The sequence below is a fragment of the Mastomys coucha genome, unplaced genomic scaffold (genome assembly GCF_008632895.1).
Source record: "Mastomys coucha isolate ucsf_1 unplaced genomic scaffold, UCSF_Mcou_1 pScaffold23, whole genome shotgun sequence".
Lineage (NCBI taxonomy): Eukaryota > Metazoa > Chordata > Mammalia > Rodentia > Muridae > Mastomys > Mastomys coucha.
The window spans coordinates 59473527-59494005 of NW_022196906.1; the positions used below are offsets into that span (position 1 = coordinate 59473527).

At 44.2% G+C, this 20479-nt stretch overlaps 1 protein-coding gene and 1 pseudogene across 1 annotated transcript in view; one reads left to right on the forward strand and one right to left on the reverse strand.

Annotated features, from left to right (window-relative positions):
* The window catches only part of Hacd3 (3-hydroxyacyl-CoA dehydratase 3), a 39582-nt gene that overhangs the window by 14210 nt on the left and 4893 nt on the right, over nucleotides 1-20479 (reverse strand). Inside the window, exons 2-6 of the mRNA XM_031345268.1 lie at nucleotides 8416-8458; nucleotides 5971-6044; nucleotides 5031-5195; nucleotides 3747-3798; nucleotides 464-574 (exon numbers count right to left, since the gene is read on the reverse strand). Coding sequence (XP_031201128.1) covers nucleotides 464-574; nucleotides 3747-3798; nucleotides 5031-5195; nucleotides 5971-6044; nucleotides 8416-8458 — 445 coding nt within the window. The remainder of the gene's footprint in view (nucleotides 1-463; nucleotides 575-3746; nucleotides 3799-5030; nucleotides 5196-5970; nucleotides 6045-8415; nucleotides 8459-20479) is intronic.
* Nucleotides 2498-2591, forward strand: LOC116074029 (annotated as a pseudogene).

A 20479-nucleotide genomic window follows, 5' to 3' on the forward strand; every position in this document is an offset into this window, starting at 1 on the left:
GAAGTTTGTAACTTAATGTCACATGTCACATCTGTAGAAACTTTACCTATAGTTCTTGTTTTTTCTTTTCTTTTTTGTTTTGTTTGTTTGTTTTGTTTTTTTGGTTTTTTTTGTTTTTTGTTTTTTTCGAGACAGGGTTTCTCTGTGTAGCCTTGGCTGTCCTGGAACTCACTCTGTAGACCAGGCTGGCCTCGAACTCAGAAATCCGCCTGCTTCTGCCTCCCAAATGCTGGGATTAAAGGCGTGTACCACCACCACCCGGCTAGTTCTTGTTTTCTTAAAACACATCTGCTGAAGTGAAACCTCTAGGCCTGCTCCAGTCAGCCTGTTCCTCCAAGAACTGGGAAATGAGTGTCATGGAAGCACAGGGAAGAGCAGGAACAACAGGAAGGGCAAGGCCTGTTTGCGTCCAAGGAGGAGGGAGCCACCACCTCAGCTGAGATAGATGAAATTTCATACTGACCTTTTCCCAAAATAAAGAACCGCACTGTGAGGTTGACAAAGATCCAAGAGAATCCCAGGAGCTGCACAAGGTTATACATGAACAGGTACCCTTTCTTCAAGTTTGTAAGAGCTGCAAAGCAAAGCAGGGCTGTGAGCTCCTGAACACAACCCCAGAGGAAAGCCCTGGTGGCCCTGTGTGTTCACCACTTCCTTTCATAGCCTTGACTAGCTCAGGAGAAAAACTCCACCCCTAGCAATGGATTTAGGGAAATATATTTCCCTTCAGCTTTTGTTCTAGTTAACCTAATTCCTCTTCTCTGGGGTTTTAGGGTTTGGGGTCTTTTTTAATTGCTTTTGGTTTTTTGGCTTTGTTTTGTTTTTTGCTTTTTTAAGATCATGCAGGTCAAACTAGCTCACATAATAGTTAAATGAAAAATAAAAACAAAAACGATTCTAACCTTTGGTCATATATTCATGTAGGCAGTCCTGTCTGAACACAGTGTACCAGACACTGTGAAGGGCATAATGGGAACACACAAATAATGAGAGCATAGCATTGCCTCCTACGAGCTGGTGAAGGACTGGAAAGCCACAGCACAGCCAGAAGGAGAATGTCTTCTGAAAGAAGACAGCAGCCTGGGAAACAGGCAGTCTCCAGGTCTATGTGGATAAGCCAGGATCTGAGCTGTGCCTCCACACACGAGCAGGATGAGGGCACAGCCAGAGGCACGAAGAGGTGGACACACACTCTGTCCACAGAAAGGGCGTGGCCTTACAGCCCCCTCACAAGAGGGGGGAAGAAAGGACAGAAAGGACAGTGTCGGGCAGAGACTCCAGGCCAACTGTGTCACCAATTCTCTCATCAACACTTGCCTGATGCCCACACCACAATAGTACGATCAAACAAAAACCAGCCCATCTCATAGGGCCAAAATATGCCACATATAACACACTTACTCAAACTTCTTCATAATGCAAAAATGTGAACTTCCTTCCCTGCATGAAGAGCCTATCGTCAGGAAAACATGGATTTTAAAAAACAACTAAAGCCTTGTCTTGCATATCTAGCAAGCTAAAAGCCATGGTTTAAGATCTTTTTTTTTAACTATATCAAGTTTAAAACACTAAAAAGTTAATGTAAATAGCAAAGGTAGCCTTTAAAAACCAACTTTATTACTGGGCCAGTCATATTGGTGCCCAGCACTCTGGAGCCAGAAGCAGGAGGATATCTGTGAGTTTGAGGCCAGTCTGGTTTATGTAATAAGTTCCAGGTCAGCTAGACCTTGTCGCAAAAGTTAAAAACAAAGCAAATTATAATCACCATCACCATCACCACTACCACCATCATCATCACCATTACCACTACCATCACCATCACAACCACCACCACCACCATCATCATCATCACCACCACCATAACCATCACAACCACCACCACCACCACCACCATCACCATCACAACCACCATCATCATCATCATCATCACTGTTGTTGTAAGGGAACAGGCTCATGTGCTGTGGCTCAGTGTGGAGGTCACATATGTGACGTCAGTCCTCTGTGATGTCAGTGTTCTCCTTTCACTTCTGTGTGGGTTCTACAGACTCAGTTCAAGTTCGTGAAGGCAACTGTCTTCATCAAGGTGGCTCTCTGTATTGGTCTTTGCCAACACTAATCCTCTTTAAAGATTAAGCTTTATCTTTTAAGATGATTTTTTTTCTAAATTCGAGGTCACTCACACTTTTTTTAAACTTACTTAAAACACAACACACGGGGCTGGAGAGATGGCTCAGCAGGTAAGAGCACTGACTGCTCTTCCGAAGGTCCTGAGTTCAAATCCCAGCAACCACATGGTGGCTCACAACCATCCGTAATGAGGTCTGATGCCCTCTTCTGGTGTGTTTGAAGACAGCTAGAGTGTACTTACATAATAATAATAAATAAATCTTTAGAAAAAAAAAACACAACACACACACACACACACACACACACACGCACACGCACAGAATCTTAAATGTGTAAAACACAAGATCTATGTCAATTAAAGAGGAGCTTCGTACTCGCTTCGGCAGCACATATACTAAAATTGGAACGATACAGAGAAGATTAGCATGGCCCCTGTGCAAATTCGTGAAGTGTTCCATATTTAAAAAAAAAAAAAAAGAGTGGCTTCTTGAAGATCTACCCCTCCAAGGCATTTCTGGGAACCCTTGAGGTACCAGAGAACACAATTTGGAAACCACTTCTCTAAAGCTATCTCTATCCTTACTTATGGCATGCCAAATACTGCCCTGAAAAGGTCTGATTCAGCATGTGCCTCATGTCATTTTGTACTTCACATGTGAATTTCCCGAGACCTGCATGAGCCTGCCACCGGAGCATCAGTTTTTGAGGTGCCTACACTTAACTCCTCCGGCTCCACACCTAGCGTTACCCTAGTGCCTTCCTGCCGTGTGTGTAACAGGTAGCTGCTAGACTTGAGCACCATCACCACAGACGTAATATAGTCACTCACAGACCACCTTTCTAATAAACATTTGGTTATATAAAATGAATTTTTTCTACAATTCTGAAGAGCTGGGTGGGGTGGCACACACCTTTAATCCCAGCACTCAGGAAGCAGAGGTAGGCCAATTTCTGCATGTTCTAAGCCAGCCTGGTAGCTGAATTCTAGGCCAGGCAAGAAACCTTGTCTCAAAATAAAATACAATAGAATAAAATAAATAATAAAATAAAAATAAAAACTCTGAATAGGGGCTAAAGAGGCAGCTCAGTGTTCAAGATCACTTGATACTCTTGCAGAGGCCTCTGGTTTGGTTTCCGGTACCCACGTGGCAGCTAATGACTGGCAGTAACTCATTTCAGGAGCTACTGCACTGTCTTCTGGCCTCCTGGAGCACCCCACAGGCACACGGTACAGACATACATGCACAACACTTTCCACCTTGAGAACTGATAACCAGAGGCATCCTTGCCACGGCCTTCAGACATCAAGTGGGAGAAGATGCCCAGCTGAAAGGGTGTGGCCTTAGTCCATGCACATTTCCACTGCCTATACAAGGTGAGTGCCGTCTGCCCTTAGTCCGTCCGTAAGACCAAGGCTCTCTTCTGCTGTGTTAGCCCTTTTTTACTCAAACAAGGCTAGTCCCAAACAGAAAGAAAAGTAAGGTTTTAGTGTAGTGTTCATAGCTTAAAACTAAACATACACTCACCCAAGCTTGCATCAGGGTGAAATTCCCACTCTCCCGCCATCTGCATCTACCCAGCCCATCACCAGCTAACTGGTGACCACCTTAGCCACTTACTTTCAGGGGAGCCTTCCCTTTCTAGTCTGAGTTTATTTAGGCGTTCTTCCTCCTAGAATTTAGACAGAAAAATTTCAAGAATACAAGTTAGAATTCCCAGGTGCTGGGAGAATGACCTGACCCATTCAGGCCGCCTCTTCCCATCATGGTCAGTGTTGCAGATCACCGCCTGAGCACTGAGTGTAGTGCCTCATTCAATGGCTAATCAGCTACTTGGGGCAGTCTTGTACTCTTATAGCTTGTTACAGCACAAGTGGTAGCTTAGGGTAAGAAGTGCCATTTCAGACAATGCGTTCCTGACACTACATTCCTAGTATAAGCTGTGGGTTTTGGGGTTGTTTTTTTTGTTTGTTTGTGTTTTTGTTTTTTCAGATGCTAACATGATAGCCATTATCAGTGTAAACTTAACTTGATATACAGACGGACACATGAAGGTCTATTTCTCAGTATCTGAGTATGCACACCTATATCTCCTCATTGTCAGCTGATCTGGGTGCTAATATCACTCTCCAAAAATAAGAAAGCTTGGGCTGGAGAGATGGCTCAGTGGTTAAGAGCAATGGCTGCTCTTCCAGAGGACCTAGGCTTGATTCTTAGCACCCACATCTGATGCCCTCTTCAGGCCTCTGTGAGACATGCAGACAAAATACCAATACACATAAAATTAAAAAAAAAAAAAAAAAAGCTCCATAAAGAACTGGTTCTTCTAGAACTGAAGCAAAGGGTGTGTGAGCTACACCTGATTATAGAATGCCAGAAAGTAAGGAAGGGTGACAAGGGAAGAAAAAATACCCTACAATGGTAACGTTTTTGGACAATGCACTGGGCCAAGTAAAAGAGTCTCCAGAGGGAGGATGTGAGCCACAAAAACAGTGTTAGATTATAATCCTATGCATAAAATCATGGAAATGACTGCATAAGGAAGTGGGAGAGAACAGGTGAACTTCTCATGCAGAAAATTCCCAAACAAATGATATGGAAACCAAACTCGCTGCATTGAAAGCCTGGCCTGTGCTGCCGGCTACCTTCCAGAGAGCACAGCGGGGGAGGGGGAGGCCAGAAACACAGTGCTGCAGCTTTTGACTCTGTACCTTTGACATGTGATAAGAATGGTATTTTGCCCCTGACTCCCCCCCAGGCCCCATCTTAGCCTGGCTCTGAGGTAACAGCATATGAACCCCCAGTGAAGCAGCCTACCACACTGACATGAGTGTAATGTGTCCCCACTCTATCAAACCCTCACGAGTTCACCTTCAGTAATGAGGGCTTCGCCTGCTCGCTCACCTTGGCTCTCAGCTCCATTTCCGCATCAGATTCATCCAGCCAGCGATCAAAGTCAGGGGCCAAAAACAGAGGGCGTTTCTCCTGCTTGGTGAGCCTTTCCCACCAATGACTCCCCTTCTTCTGGACTGTGATGTTCACCTGCCTCTGGGTCAGCCTATATGCAGGCTGGAGAGAAAGCGACAGAGTTAGAACTCCTTTCCTGCACTGATGGCACTGTGCTGTGTGGCTTCACAGAGAAGCTGCATGGGTGTTCCATCCTCTTCCATCTCTGCTTCTATGAGCCATGATACGTGTAGAACACTGTCTACCAAGGGATACTGGAAAGAGAGCAGCAGTATCTTTTTCTGGCTTCTCACTCTGCCTCCACAGGCATGCCATGTTCTCAGCACCCATGCCAGGGAGCTCCTGCACAAGAAGATTCATAGACTCAAGACACCAGGCCAGAGTATGAACCAAACCATCAGCTTCCTAGGCTGAAAAGAAACTGCTTCTATGCTCCCAGCATTTTTTTAAATCCTTTTAATCCTTCATCCTTTCTGCCTCCTGTGATCCTGTGACTAAGTCTCATGAAAACCTTACAGTGAGGGCTTCAACAGCTACCGCCTGACTCTCCTCAGCCGTCACTAAAATAAGAGAATACCAGAACTGGAAGAGAGCTAGACATTTCATCTGAGCCCTTATCTAACACATGAGGAAAAAAATGGAAGTTCTTATCACAAACAATGACCAAGGCCAGATGCAGCTCTGGTGCTCTGGCTCTCCAGCTTTCCTACTCCTTGGCAGCTACATACAACAGCATATGTTCCACACATAACAGTATCTGTTCCAAATGCAACAGTGTCACTCCCCTTTGCTCATCTTCAGACTCTATCCTTATGTCACCTAACTACTAGTACACACTTCTTAAAGTGGAGAGGTTATAAGAAAGCAGAGCACATACCTCCGGCTTCACAAGATCTAAGAACTCCAGGTGAAATTCATAGATGTTGTCTCCTTTGGCACCATGTCCCTGAGCTGCAAACAAAAGAATGTGGATTTTGTGAATTTGAGCTCAGCAAGGCCACCCCAAACCCAGCCTACTACAGTGCTTTGGAAAAGAAGGTAAAAGTTAACAGTTCCCATCAAAAGTGTGGGAGCATAGGAACCTGAGCGCAGCGCTACTCAACAGCGGGATAGGCCAAACTAGGGGCAAACTCGAACTCCACACAATCACTGATGGGTTTTGAGCTATTTACAATAACTTAACACAGCCTGCATAATACTCAGTACAATTACAGTGAAAGGAAGGTGAAGGAAGAGGAAGAGGAAGAAGAAAAGGAAGAAGAAAGGGAAGAAGAGAAAGGAAGGAAGAAGAGGAAGGAAGGAAGAAGGAAGAGAAAGGAGGAAGAGGAGAAAGGGGTACATATTTAAAATTTAACGTTCTCATTTACTTTGATTCTAAATCCTGAGTAGAAAAAAATCAAATGTCTATGCCATCCTGACTGGGTTAAGACAGGCTGCAGGATTGGGATATGGCTCAGCAGTCCTTATCTGCCAGCATGCACCAGGCCCTGAATTCAAATCCCAATACAAAGACAGAGGGGCGAAGGGAGGAGGAGGCAGAGAGAAGGGTGGGGGAAGAGAAAGGTAGAGAGGAGCATACACAAACTGTACTGGCTGGTTTTGACACAAGCTGGAGTTATCACAGAAAGGAGCCTCCCTTGAGGAAATGCCTCCATGAGATCCAGCTGTAAGGCATTTTCTCAATTAGTGATCAAGGGTGGGAAGGCACATTGTGGGTGGTGCCATCTCTGGGCTGGTAGTCCTAGGTTCTATAAGAAAGCAGGCTGAGCAAGCCAGAGCAAGCAAGCCAGTAAGTAACATCCCTCCTGCTTCCTGACCTGCTTGAGTTCCAGGCCTGACTTCTTTTGGTGATGAACAGCAATGTGGAAGTAAGCTGAATAAATCCTTTCCTTCCCAACTTGCTTCTCGGTCATGATGTTTTGTGCAGGAATAGAAACCCCGACTAAGACACAAACTAACTCAAAGATGGCTCTAATCTAAAACCTTCCAGCCAGGGACAGAATGAAGGCAGAAGCCAAACCTGTCCTTTAGCAGTCCCAAATGCAACAGGACAGAGGATGGGCTGAGCTAAGAAACAATCCCTGAGGTAGCCACTCCATCCCTGAGACATGGCTCTTTTCCCAAATCAAGCAGTCTCTTGTTCCAAGCGCCAATGATCACTAGCCCCAGTGACTACCATAGGACACTCCTCCCTTCTATTCTGCTGTCTTTCTCTTGGTTCCTTCTGGGTTTCCCTTCCCTCCTCTGGCCATTTTAGTACAACCTGCCAAATATTTGCTAAGAATGGCTACTATATTCTAAGACCATGCATTCCTTAAAGTAGAACAGCTCATAGGCTGAATCCTTAAGCCTGTTATACTACTACCACAACTCTATCCTGAAAAACACATCAAAGCCAGACTGTCACTTAATGGAAGTATAGCAGGGTGGGTGGAACTGCAGGTGAAACAAATTCCACTTTCCAAGTCACAGGAAACTAGGGTTGGCTCACATACGCAATCACATTATGTAAGAAGTAAAGACAGTAGGGTCAGATGTTGAAGAGCATCCTCAATAACTCTAGAAAATTAGAATGGCAAGAAAGTAAGGAGACCCATGCATTGGCTGCCTGTGAACACAGGCCCTGAGCACAACAGGAAGCCTACTGAGGAGCTACAGAGAAAACATGGGCCAGATTCTTGGAATCAGAGACCATCTGAACAGCAAAGTCTCAAAAAATTTTCATCTGGGCATGGTGGACACAGGCCTATAATCCAGCCCTTACAGGGCTGGGACAGGATGTGGAGCTCAAGGCTATCCTGTACTATATAATAAGACTATGTCTCAAAAACCCTTTTAAAAAAGGAAAGACATAAGCCGGACAGTGGTAGCACATGCCTTTAATCCCAGCACTTGGGAGGCAGAGGCAGGCGGATTTCTGAGTTCAAGGCCAGCCTGGTCTACAGAGTGAGTTCCAGGACAGCCAGGACTACACAGAGAAACCCTGTCTCAAAAAACCAAAAAAAAAAAAAAAAGTGTGTGTGTGTGTGTGTGTTTTCAAGTATGGTGGCACATGCTCTTAATCTCAGCACTCAGGAGGCAAAGGCAGGGCAGATCTCTGAGTTTAAAGTCATCCTGGCCTACTGAGGGATGGGTTCCAGGCCACCCAAGGTATATACTGAGAGCCTGCTTCAAAAACAAACTAAATAGATAAGATAGGTAGGTAGGTAGATAGACTGATAGACAGACAGAAAAATTATTTTTTATTTCTTTTTAAAAGACAAACTGCCATCATGCCTTCTGATCTATGCAGAGATCTTCGAGCTTCTGCCCAGATACTAACCTTTGAAATGCAGCACATTTTCTGTGATGCTGATAGCAGGGTTCTGTGAAAAGAAAACAGGGACACAAAAGACATTTTAACATGGAGAAATTACAGTGAAGCAGAAATTTCTTCCCCTCCTCCTCCTGGAGTCTGACCTACCCTGTGCCTCTCTGCTAAGAGTGAGAGGTCTGTTCACATCCCTGCAGGTTTCCCTGTCTATGGGTATCTCATTCCTCCAAGGATGCTAACCTGCTCTAACTCTGCAGAACGATGAGGCTATGAATCAGTCCATTACAATGATGGCTAGGCAGGCAAGGAGCTATATGAGGTGAATGAGGGAACAGACAGCTCTCACAGGCTACATCCCTGCGCACCCAGTGGAACAGATGACTCACTTCCTGTGAGAAGGTAGCAAGGAAGCAGACAGAGAGCACGGACTGGCAGTTAAGGGTCATTCAAGTTGAGAAGAGAACAAGCTACATGGGAATGGATGGTTTAGAGCACCAGGGCGAGAGGACAAGCCTGACAACAGGGCTGGGCTCACAACAGTCAACACACCACTTTGTGGTTCTAGCAGCCTCCAGCTCCAGATTCCCTCAACTTCTAACTGAAAAGGAGGATTTCTCATTTTCCAATTTCTCATTTATCCCCAGAAAGGGCTTTAATGCACACCTTCAACAGCCTAAAGTAAAACTAAACATTTTTTCACTGGATTAAAAAAAGCCCACCTCCTACCGACAATTCAAGGTGGCTCAGCAAGACGTGGTGTGGTTCCAGTGTCATCTATTTTTCTGCTTGACTCTCACCTCTCAGTGCTCTTTCACTCACCAAAGGAAACAACCACCAAGCAGAGAAAAGCCTGGAGAGCAGTGTATGAGATCAGTGGGCACCGCCATGCTCTATGCACAGCCAAGAGCAGCCAGAAAAGGGGAGGGTGAAAACTTAGTGAATGTCAAGCTTCAGTGAACAACCTCCTGGGTGGAAGTAAAGGCTTCACACAGAGGAACTGGACTCTGAACAGTCTCTGAGACAGGGCAGACAGAACTAAAACCTCATCCAAAACAGGACTACAGGAGGTTATGCACCAGAGCACCAAGATACATCTTTCTAAGTACACTCCTATGCCCTCAATGCACAGTACTCCAGATCTCCAAAAATTAGAAGGTGCGGACCCAGTGGTGGAGCATAAGACCAAAGCTTAAACCACAGTATCTGCTCAAGTCCATGGACCATGCTGAGAACACATAGAAGGGCCTGCCTTGACTCACTGGACTTATGCAAGAACAGCAATATCTACCCTAACTTCAGACCCACTCCAAGAACTCACTTGTAGGAGCTGTGCTGGGAACTAGGCCCTCATCTCTGTTACTATATTTTCAAAACAGATAAAGAAAGAAAAGATTTATCCTAGAAGGAAATCTTTCTCCATAAAATATGGCAAGGATGACTGTTCTCATGTTGACCACTGAAAAGGCAGAGGGCCACATTTCTGGTGTGTGAAGGGTTCTCAGTAAGAGAAAGACATTTTTTTGTTTTATTTGGTTTTTCACCATATTAGAAACCAAAAGCCGTGTGCATGCTAGGAGAGTGCTCTCTACTACTGAGCCATATTCCCCAGTCCAAGAAATAGGTTTCTATGTAAATATGATACCTACCATAGGTAGCTATACAGTTCTGGGATGCCTCAGAGTTAAATTTTCTACTAAGTCTTTCTTTGTGTTCCATATACCCTAATTCCTTTGCATGGGAAACCCAAAGAGGCTTGGGTGGCTTGATTTTTCTCTCCTCAGACAGGTTTGTCCAAACAAGGCTGACATACCTGCTCATACTACAAGCTAAGTAGTTGGCTAAACATGTTTGTGAGGCAGAGATTTCAAGTCCTATCTCAGCCATAATAGGGCAGGTCCTGCCCAGCTGAATGTTGTTAGGTTTAGCCTCCCCAAAGGTGGTGGTCATGGAAGGATATCTTTCAGTTTTAAAAAAGACTTATGCAGGGCTGAAAAAATGGCCCACTGGTTAAAAGTGCTAGCTGCTCTTCCAAAGGACTCTGGTTTAATTTCCAACACCCACATGGTGACTTACTATAACTCCCGTTCCAAGGGATATGATTCTCTTTTCTGGCCTCCTCAAGAGCCAAGCATGCATGTGGTACACCAGACCATAAACCATATATATACATAAAACAATTAAAATAGCCAGGCATGATGGTACACGCCTTTAATCCCAGCACTCAGGAGGCAAAAGCAGGCAGATCTCTATGAGTTTGAGGCCAGCCTGATCTACAGAATTAGTTCCAAGACAGCCAAGATATTAAACAGAGAAATCTTGTCTCAAAAAAACCAGAATCAAAAATAATAAAGGCTTATGCCAAACAAATTCAAAATTAAAAGAAAAAAAAAAGAGACCCTGTAGTGGTAATAATTTTAGAACATGTAACTTACATATAAGTCAGGCTGTGTTATTACATGCATGTAACTTTAATATTGTTCCTAGTACCAACACCTGTATCAAAATGAGCTGATACATTTGCCTAGAGGTTTTTAAATGATACCAACATAGCTACACTATGGAGCTACATTAAGAGCTGGAGCAGATTTTATTTGTTTGTTTGTCTGTTTATTGAAACAGGGTTTGTCTAGATAGCCCTGGCTGACCAGAAAGATCAGGTTAGTCTCATGCACAGAGATCCGCCTGCCTGTGCACATGCACCACTATGCTTACTCCTACCAAGGACTGAAGGATCCCACTAGCTGTGGCTACTTGAACATGAAGCCATGGCTTAAGGTTTGCCTGATGCCCTCATTGTAAAGCAATGGTTAGGGAGAAAGGTGAGTTTGCATCTAGTTACCTTGACCTAAGTGCTGGGAAAGATTACCAGCGACATGTTACACCTTTGATAGATCTTGAGTTTTGATCTAAAGGACAGATTATAAGGAAGAAATTACATGCCAGGCCTCTGGGAGATTTTGAACTCTGATCTTAATTTCTAATACCCTACACCCTGTCAGACTGCCAGCACTGACGTCCACAATCTCTTAGCTGAACATTCTCAGGGCAAAAGCCTTTTCTGACTTCCCAACCTCCCTCTCCCTCCCTCCTCCCCCCACCCCTTCCTCTCCCTTTCTCTCCCTTTGTCCCTCTCTCTTTCTCTCTGTCTCCCACATGTGTGTGTTTCACTCTATGTGTGTGAGAACAGGGTTTCACTCAGAGCCTTGGGTGACCTAGAACTCATTGTGTAGACCAGGCTAGCCCTGAAAGAGTTTCTAGTATTTTTATTTGATGCTTTTGTTTTTAACAGAAAGGCTGATTAGCACAAGCTAGCCTTTTTTACTAAAAAAGAAATAAACCTTTGCTTATGAAAAGCACATGGCTAGAAAAAGGAGCAAAAGTTGGACTTGAAGTCAGCTAGACCTGGGCTCATATCTTGATCATCTTTATTTACCTCTCTTTCACCTTCAAATCCACAACCCTTTAATCACTGTAATTTTTAAAATAATAAGATTACCCATGGGCCAGTGAGATGGCTCTGCATAGTACTTACAGTAAAGACCTGCGTTTCATCCTCAGGACCCAAATGGTAGAAGGAGAGAACTAACTCCTTGGGTTGTGTCTCCTGACCTCTAAACATGTGCCCCGGACATGCACAAGCACACATGCTAAATAATGTGGGAGGAAAGTTAAACAAACAAAACCACATTTCAGAACTATTCTGAGCATTAAGTTGGAAGAACATATTGGATGCTAACATTAGTCAACACTCACCTCATTGCTCTCTTAAAACATCTAAATGTCTATGCCTGTAGGACATCAGCTTTTACTTCATATTCAAAATCAGATCCAACATTAATGCTCTTCCCTTACCTCCAACAGCTTAATCAACAACTTCTCCCTGCACCCATCTTTGTACAGTGCTCTCAACAGTGTGCTGTAATTATTGTTTGTTGGCTTCTCTGATCCTCTGGATTTACATAGCTTGATAGCAGGGAACTGGTTATGTTTGGCTGTGTGTCCCCGATGCCTCAGTAATTGTTCAAGGGAATGAAATTAAAACAACTCACCCCGTTTTCATAGCCTCTGACCTAAGTGCAGAGTTTGTGAGCTTTCTACCAAGCAGGCCTTTACACAGAAGGTTTCCTTCTTGGTCACATGTTCTGCCTGGGTACAGGTGCTAATGCAGTGGGGCTGAAGCTGCAACCTGCAAAAGGCTCTGCTTCCAAGATGAGCCTCTGGCTGACATCAGGAAACCCACCTGACTTCCCTAACCTGTGCCTGTCATATGGTTTATGATGGGATACATTCCTTCAGGGAGTATGGGATTTTAGTGCGTACTAGGCAGAGTTTGGCTGGGTAACCAGCCGCCCGCCCTTCCAAAAACAAGGGCTTCCCTGGGTGCATTACACATAAGTTATATTTTTCATTGCTAGAGAAAAGGGTTTGGGTTTTCTCTTTACTTTTTTTAAAGTTTATTTCTTTATTTAGTGTTAATGAGAATCAAACCCAGGGTCTTCCACATGCTGGTCATGCACTCACACAGAGCTACATTCCTAGCTCAGATTTTCTTTTTTTAATCCATCCTGCCAAATCCATTACCATTCTTGTTCAATATTCAAATTGCCAACAACTTGGCTAGTTAGTGAAAATCTTTTCAGACCAGTCCTAGTGTCTTTCAGACATGATCTTACACTCTCTGGCACAGACGTAAAGTAATGAGCCACTTCTACAAGGAGCCTGTCTTCCCTTAGTAGGAAGAGTCATTTAGAAGACATTGTCTGGACACACTGTCATAGCCAGTCTTTGCTACTTTTTGAGGGTCCTTCTTTCTTGCACCCTTTCAGCTCCCTAGCACTAGATAAGAGAGAAAAGCAGACAGAGGAAAAGAAAGAGATCCCTGAATAGTCAGGGTCAGAAAGGGGGTGACATTATTGTTGGGCTAATTTCTGCTGATTGAGGGTTTCAAGTTGCTTGGTACAAATTTGATCTTCATCCTCAGGATATCTAATTTCTTTTTAAATATTTATTTATTTATTATATGTAAGTATACTGTAGCTGTCTTCAGACATTCCAGAAGAGGGTGTCGGATCTTGAAACCGATTGTTGTGAGTCACCATGTGGTTGGTGGGATTTGAACTCAGGACCTTCAGAAGAGCAGTCAGCGTTCTTAACCACTGAGCCATCTCATCAGCTCCCATATATCTAATTTCTTCTTGTTGTTTCTTCTTTGCTTATGACTACTTAATAAACTGTAACCAACAACAACCAACAATCCATCCTGCTTCTTGGGGGCCCTACCATTTATATATCCTCTAGAAAGTCCCCAGAATTCCAAACATCACACAATTGCAGAAACTATCTGCAGCTGGCAAAATCATAACCCTGCTAGAGCACAAGGCAAATCACAGTCAGCTGCTGTGGACAGTCTGAAGCAGCTCATAACCCACACCTGAGATTAAAACAAAAACATACTCTTATTTCTGTGTTTTTAAAGAAACCAAAATTCACCGAGTGTTTATTATATTTGTGTTTTTAAAGAAACCAAAATTCACCGAGTGGTGGTGGTGCATGCATGCCTTTAATCTCAACACTTGGGAGGCAGAGGAAGGAGGATCTCTGTGAGTTTGAGGCCAGTCAGGTCTACAAAGTGAAAGTTTCTGTCACATAGAGAAACCCTGTCTGAAAAAACAAAAACAAACAAACAAAAGAAACCAAAATTCCAAAACTGTCACTACCTATAATCATCTCTTCTTCCTTGCTATAAATTTCTCTTATTTATTTTGCCACACTGGTGACTGAACCCAGGGTCTTGGCCATGTGAGGCAAGCACTCTGCCACAGCACTCCATACCCAGTCCCTTAAGTTTACCTTTTTATCTGTATGATCTAGCCTCCACTCACACTCTACTGAAACACTCAAGTCAAAACCATCAAAAAATCTGTATGCTGCTAAATCTAGTAGACATACCCACCTCAGATTATTCAACCTGTCCTAGGCACTGGCCACAGTTGACCACATCCCACTAAAATGTTCTTTCCCAGTTTCTAGGACACAGTCTGGGATTCATGCCTCAGGCTACTCTTTCTGTCTTCTCTGTTGGTTCTTTTTCACCTGCTTGCTTTCCAAGTGGAGTGTGCCTGGGCACTCCAAACCTGCCACTGCTGCTGCTCTCTTTGGTTTTCGCTCAGTTTTCTGTCATAAACTGGCATTCTAAGAGCCAAATCGTGCCCACAGTACGGCATACAGCCCGAGGAGGTGTACTTTTGTTTCTTCTTCATTTTCTTTCCTCTCTACAAAAAACTGTATTTTCATTTGGTTTAGGGCTTGGTAAGGGATGTAGGGTAGATAAAAAGCTGCCTTGCATGAAGCCCTGATGCCAGGCAAAGCAGAGGAGCCCTCAAGGGCTGCCAGGCTCTGGAGCCTCCTCCAAAGATCTGAAATGAGCCTTTCAGTGAGCCACTCATCCTCCTGTGGAATTATCCTCATCTAGGAAGCAGTTCTGCAGGAAGTCCCGGAGATGGGGACTTATGCAGGCAGAATCCAGGACATGGAATGCCCAAAATGACTCGGCCCAGACTCTTCTCCAGCTTTACTTCACGTCTTGAGAGGGTGTCTTGAATTTATCAGCTGCTGCTTTCCTGGGAAGATTTCCCAGTAGCTCTTCCCTCCCACAATTTCACAAGGCTTTCTTTTTTTTTTTTTTTTTTTTTTTTTTTTTTTTTTCCAGTGCCACGTGGAAGAATTTTAACCCAGCAAGGACAAGGGAACATATCCAAAGCCCTTCTAGGTCTGTGTGATCTGGCTGGAATACAAACATGCCCTTAGTACACACCTTTAATCCCAAACATCAAAGGTAAAGTTAGTTTGAAGAAGGAAAGAAGGACCCATGTTTGAAAGTTGACATCTAATTGAGGAGCCAACAAAGTGACAAATCAGAGAAGGATTTGACAGAATGAGTCAGAGATAGGACATGCCCAACTCTCACAAGAGCAGAGAAAGAGAGGCAACTTAAGAGAGCAGTGGGGGGCTGGAGAGATGGCTCAACAGTTAAGAGCACTGCCGGCTGGCCGGGCCGGGCAGTGGTGGCGCACACCTTTAATCCCAGCACTTGGGAGACTGAGGCAGGCGGATTTCTGAGGCTAGCCTGGTCTACAGAGTGAGTTCCAGGACAGCCAAGGCTACACAGAGAAATCCTGTCTCAAAAAAACAAAAAACAAAAAAACAAAAACAAAAACAAAACAAAAGAGAGAGAGAGAGAGAAAGAGAGAGAGAGAGAGAGAGCACTGACTGCTCTTCCAGAGGTCCTGAGTTCAATTCCCAGCAACCACATGGTGGATCCTATGCCCTCTTCTAGTGTGCGTCTGAAGACAGCATAAAATAAGTCAGTGGGTCTCTATGCCATCCTGTGTGTTTTCTTGGCACCTTGGCAGTGTTGAAGGGCCCTGGGATCCAGAAGGGTTTGGAAGTAGGATTTGGGCTGAGCCTTCTGCCTTGGGACAGAGGACCGGATCCTCTGTCCTAAGCCTGCTGTTGTCAGGAGAGAACACAGTCTGCAAAGAGAAGCACAAACTCTGAGCCTTGACGAGGGCTCTCCCAACTAACATGTAATAAAGGACATGTCAGCCCCTGTCCTGCACACTTAGGGAAGACGGGACTCTTTCTCTAGCTAAGGAAATATACCCAGGATGAGAACAGGGCCCTGCTTTTGTCCCGACATTGCCATGTGGCCCTTAAGGTAAGCAGAGCAGGTAGCGTGTCGGTAGTACTTGATTGCAATATTTGCACTACATCCACTTTAGTTACTTGATGAGCTGGCTGTGGCTGGTGTGGCCCACTGCCCTTCCCTGTTTCTTCTGTGTGAGTGCTCCTTGCCATGCCCAGGTGGCATACCTAAGTGGTTGAAATACAATTTTCTACCAGGTATGTATTAGGCCTGGTTCCCACTGCTGCTCTGGAAGCCAGCCTGTAAGGTCACTTGTTGTCTCTTGGTCCAATCTGGCTGTCAGGGCTGCATGTCTCCATCTTGTTTGCCTCTTTTATTTAATGCCAAAGTGTTAGCCAAAGACACCTTCCTCCTTTTGTTACATCACAGCATCTGTTATGCACTGTGGGCCAGCTCCTTGCCTTAGTTCTGGGCACTGGCCTGGCCTGGCCTGGCTATTTGGTTTAAGGCCTAGGGGCTCAAGGAACACTAGGCTGCTTGGTTTCTTATGTGGGTCTTGCTAATGGGAAGTAGCATATATGTGCTTTAAAATAGTAACCCTGGAGGCTGGAGAGATGGCTCAGCAGTTAAGAGCACCTACTGCTCTTCTAGAGGTCCTGAGTTCAAATCCCAGCAACCACATGGTGGCTCACAACCACCCATAATGAGATCTGACACCTTCTTCTGGTGCATCTGAAGACAGCTACAGTGTACTTGTAATAAATAAATAATAAATAAATCTTTAAAAAAAATAAAAAATAAAAAATAAAATAAAATAGTAATCCTTTTGAAAAGAATTGAGAAGAGAAACATAATTTTATCCCATTTTTAATATTTTGGTCTAGCAACTTGTGACAAATAGATGACAATTTTGTGAGTTTTTCAAATGTGAGTACAGATTTTTGTAAATAATGACTTTTGTAATTAACTCAAGTACGGCCTCATCTAGTATAGTTCATGATGAATGTGCAGAGGACCTGCCCCAGCTGTCTGTATGGTTCCTGGGCCTACAGCCAGGCCTGTGTGGCTCCTATGACTGACAGGTGTCTTCCCATTTGGACCTTCATCTGGCCAGAGACCCTGCACATCCCACTGTCAGGGTAGCCAGGACTCTTCCCATCCTCTTAAACAGAGACTTCCTCGTCCCCATCCCAGTAAAGCACCTTTGCCCCCAGTGACAGCTTGCCATGTGCTGCCACTGGGGTGTTTGTACTTAAAAAAAAAAAAAAATTTAAAAGAGAGAGAGAGAGAGCAGTGGGAGTGGGAAGGAAAAAAAGAGTACAGTCTTTTACCAGGACAGTTTTAAAAAAGACATGTTGCAAGTGAAGACAGAATGAGTCTGAGAGTGAGAAGGAGCCCGAAGATTAGAACAGATGGCCAGTGTCAGTTTAAGGCCAAGCAGAACAAGTCAGTCAGAAGCTGAGAGAAGCCAATTTGAATCAGTCAGCTTGGAGAGGAGTTTGAGCCAGAATGACTAAGTTGAACCAGCCAGTCAAGAGTGTTCAGAAAGAGCTAGAAAGGGTGAGTTTATTCAACAGTACGCCTCTGAGACAACAAACCATCTAATAAATACAAGTTACTTTTACAGAGACAGGAATGGAACCCAGGGCCTTGCACATGCTAGGCACGCACTCTACCACTGTGCAACATCCCCAGTCCTCCCTTGGTTTCTTTTAAAAAATGTTTATGTGTGTATTTTGCCTACATGTATTGTGTATATGGTGTGCATGTTTAGTGACTGTGAAGGCCAGAATAGGACATTATATTCCTTGGAACTAAAGTTACAGATAGTTGTAAGCCACAGTGCTGGTTAATTTTATGTCAACTTGACACAAGCTAGAGTTATCTGAGAGAAGAAAACCTCAGTGAAAAAAATACCTCCATTAAGATATGGTTAGCTGGGCAGTGGTGGCATACACCTTTAATCTTGGCACTTGGGAGGCAGAAACAGGATTTCTGAGTTCAAAGCCAACCTGGTCTACAGAGTGAGTTCCAGGATAGCCAGGGTTATACAGAGAAATCCTGTCTCTAACAAACAAACAAACAAACAAAAAGATATGGTTGGAGGGTATTTTCTTATTCAGTGATTGATGGGAGAAGGCCCAACCCATTGTGGGTGGTGATATCCCTGGGCTGGTGGTCCTGGGTTCTATAACAAAGCAAGCTGAGCACGTCATGATGAGCAATCCAGTAAGCAGCACCCCTCCATCACCTCTGCATCAGTCCATCAATGATGGACTACAATGTGGAACTATAAGCCAAATAACCCCTTCATCTCCAACTTGCTTTTGGTCATGGTGTTTCATCACAGCAATAGAAACCCTGACTGGGACAGCTGCCATGTCGGTGCTGGAAATTTAACCTGGGTCTTCTGCAGAAGCAGCCAGTGCTCTTACCACTGAGCCTCCAGCCTCCTTGTATGGCTTTATTAACATACAGGGTTCTGCTCAAATGTTATCTCCTTGAAGATGTTCCCAGAATACTGAAGTTGTAGATGTCCTTGTGAATTACAAGCTTCGGACTCTTCCCACCTATCACTCAATGGAAGCTCACAACCCACCACCAGTTAGTTCTAAGACCCTCTTACTGAGCTGGGTGTGGTGGCCTTTAATCCCAGCACAAAAAGAGGCAGTCGGATCTCAACCAGCCTGCTAAAGACAAGAGTCCCAGGACTTCCAGAGCTACACAGAGAAAACCTGTCTCAAAAATACAAAACAAAACAAAATAAAACAAAAACCAACTTACTGAAACACCATGTTTTCCCACAAAGATGTTCACTGAACAGCGATAAGCCCCACCAGTTTAGTTAAAAATAAACAAACACTCCAGTGTATAAGAAAGTATGTACCCAGCTCAGTGGTAGTGAAGCGCCTGTAACAGAATTTTAGCAGAACCACTGTATCTGGCATGAATCTGGAATATGGTACCTAAACTTTGAAGTAGCCTTTTGTCAGTGACTGTTGCCTGAGATTTTATGGGGTTATTCTTTTGAAGGATTCTCAGAGCCTTTGCATAACTTAGTCTCCAGACATGCTTGGCAAACCAGGAAGTGTCTATATGGCTAAAATTTGCTTAAGGGGATAGATACTTCTTTCACTACACCCCCAGAGCAGCTAAGCTTTGTTGTATGGAAACTTGACTTGCTAAAGGTGCTTTGTAACGATGAAGAGGCTCTGCTCTGCAAAAGGGTTGGAGTCAGTCCTTGAGAGGCTGACCCCCTTGCTGCTTAAGAAGCCTAGAATCATCCTGCCTTGTCTCTCTTCCATCAATAGTCCTGCATAAATCAGAGCACCAACAAGGCACACCTTTAATCCCAGCACTCAAGAGGCAGAGGCAGGCAGAGCTCTGAGTTCAAGGCCAGCCTGGTCTCTAAAGCAAGTTCAAGACAGCCAAGACTGTTACACAGAGAGTGTAAGGACTGAGGTCTGAGGTGCATATTTTACATATCAAAGCAGATGTGGCCTCCAGATTCTCCCAGACATTTTGTGTGTGTGTGTGTGTGTGTGTGTGTGCACTCTCAGCAAGCCCCTGGGTAATTTTTAAAATACAGATTCTAAGGACTCATCCTTCTGCTCAAAACTCTTCAATAGTTCCCATTGCTCTACAATGAAATCCAAGTTCCTTGCCATGGCAGCAAGGCTCTACATGACCTACATCTTTAAACCCTCCAACCTCCTCTCCCTCTCTTCCTTACAACACCCCACACATACTAATGTCCTCTCTATTCCCCAGGAACCCTCTAAGGCCCAGGTCAGAACATTCTCTCTCTCTCTCTCTCTCTCTCTCTCTCTCTCTGGGTTCCTTTTTCCCTCCCAGGCCTGGCTGCTTTGTCTCTTTGTGTGTGTAATGAAGGGGGTCTATCCCATAGTTTATCACCAAGCCGATCAGTGGAAGAACATTCTTCCACTGAGCTGCAAGCCCAGTGCTACTCCATGCCTCCTGCATAACTCATTCTATCCTTCCACTTTCTCTTGGCTCAGGCCTCATCACCTCCTCCATGCAGCCTTCCCTGATCACTCAGTTAAGCCTGCCTCTGCCATCTCAGGTCTCCCTTTATTTTCACCCAAAGACACTACCTTTATATTACATACTGTGACCAATACCTAGTGCATGGCCTTGGACCTAACTCAAGTCAAATGACCAAGTCAGTTTATTGCTTTATGAGTAGTTTTGTTTGTGGTTATGAACAGTTTTAGAGTTTCTGAGTTATATTGTGAAATGTTTCAAGCAGTTCGCCAAATACTGCCATCCATAACTAATAAGCTCTATTTGTGGCTTAAAAGGAAATAAAACAGACACTAGTACAGTTGCAATTACTTAAAGCACATCTTCAATTCAACCAGACATTGCCAAACTGCTGCAAAAAAAAAAAAATGCCAATTAATACTC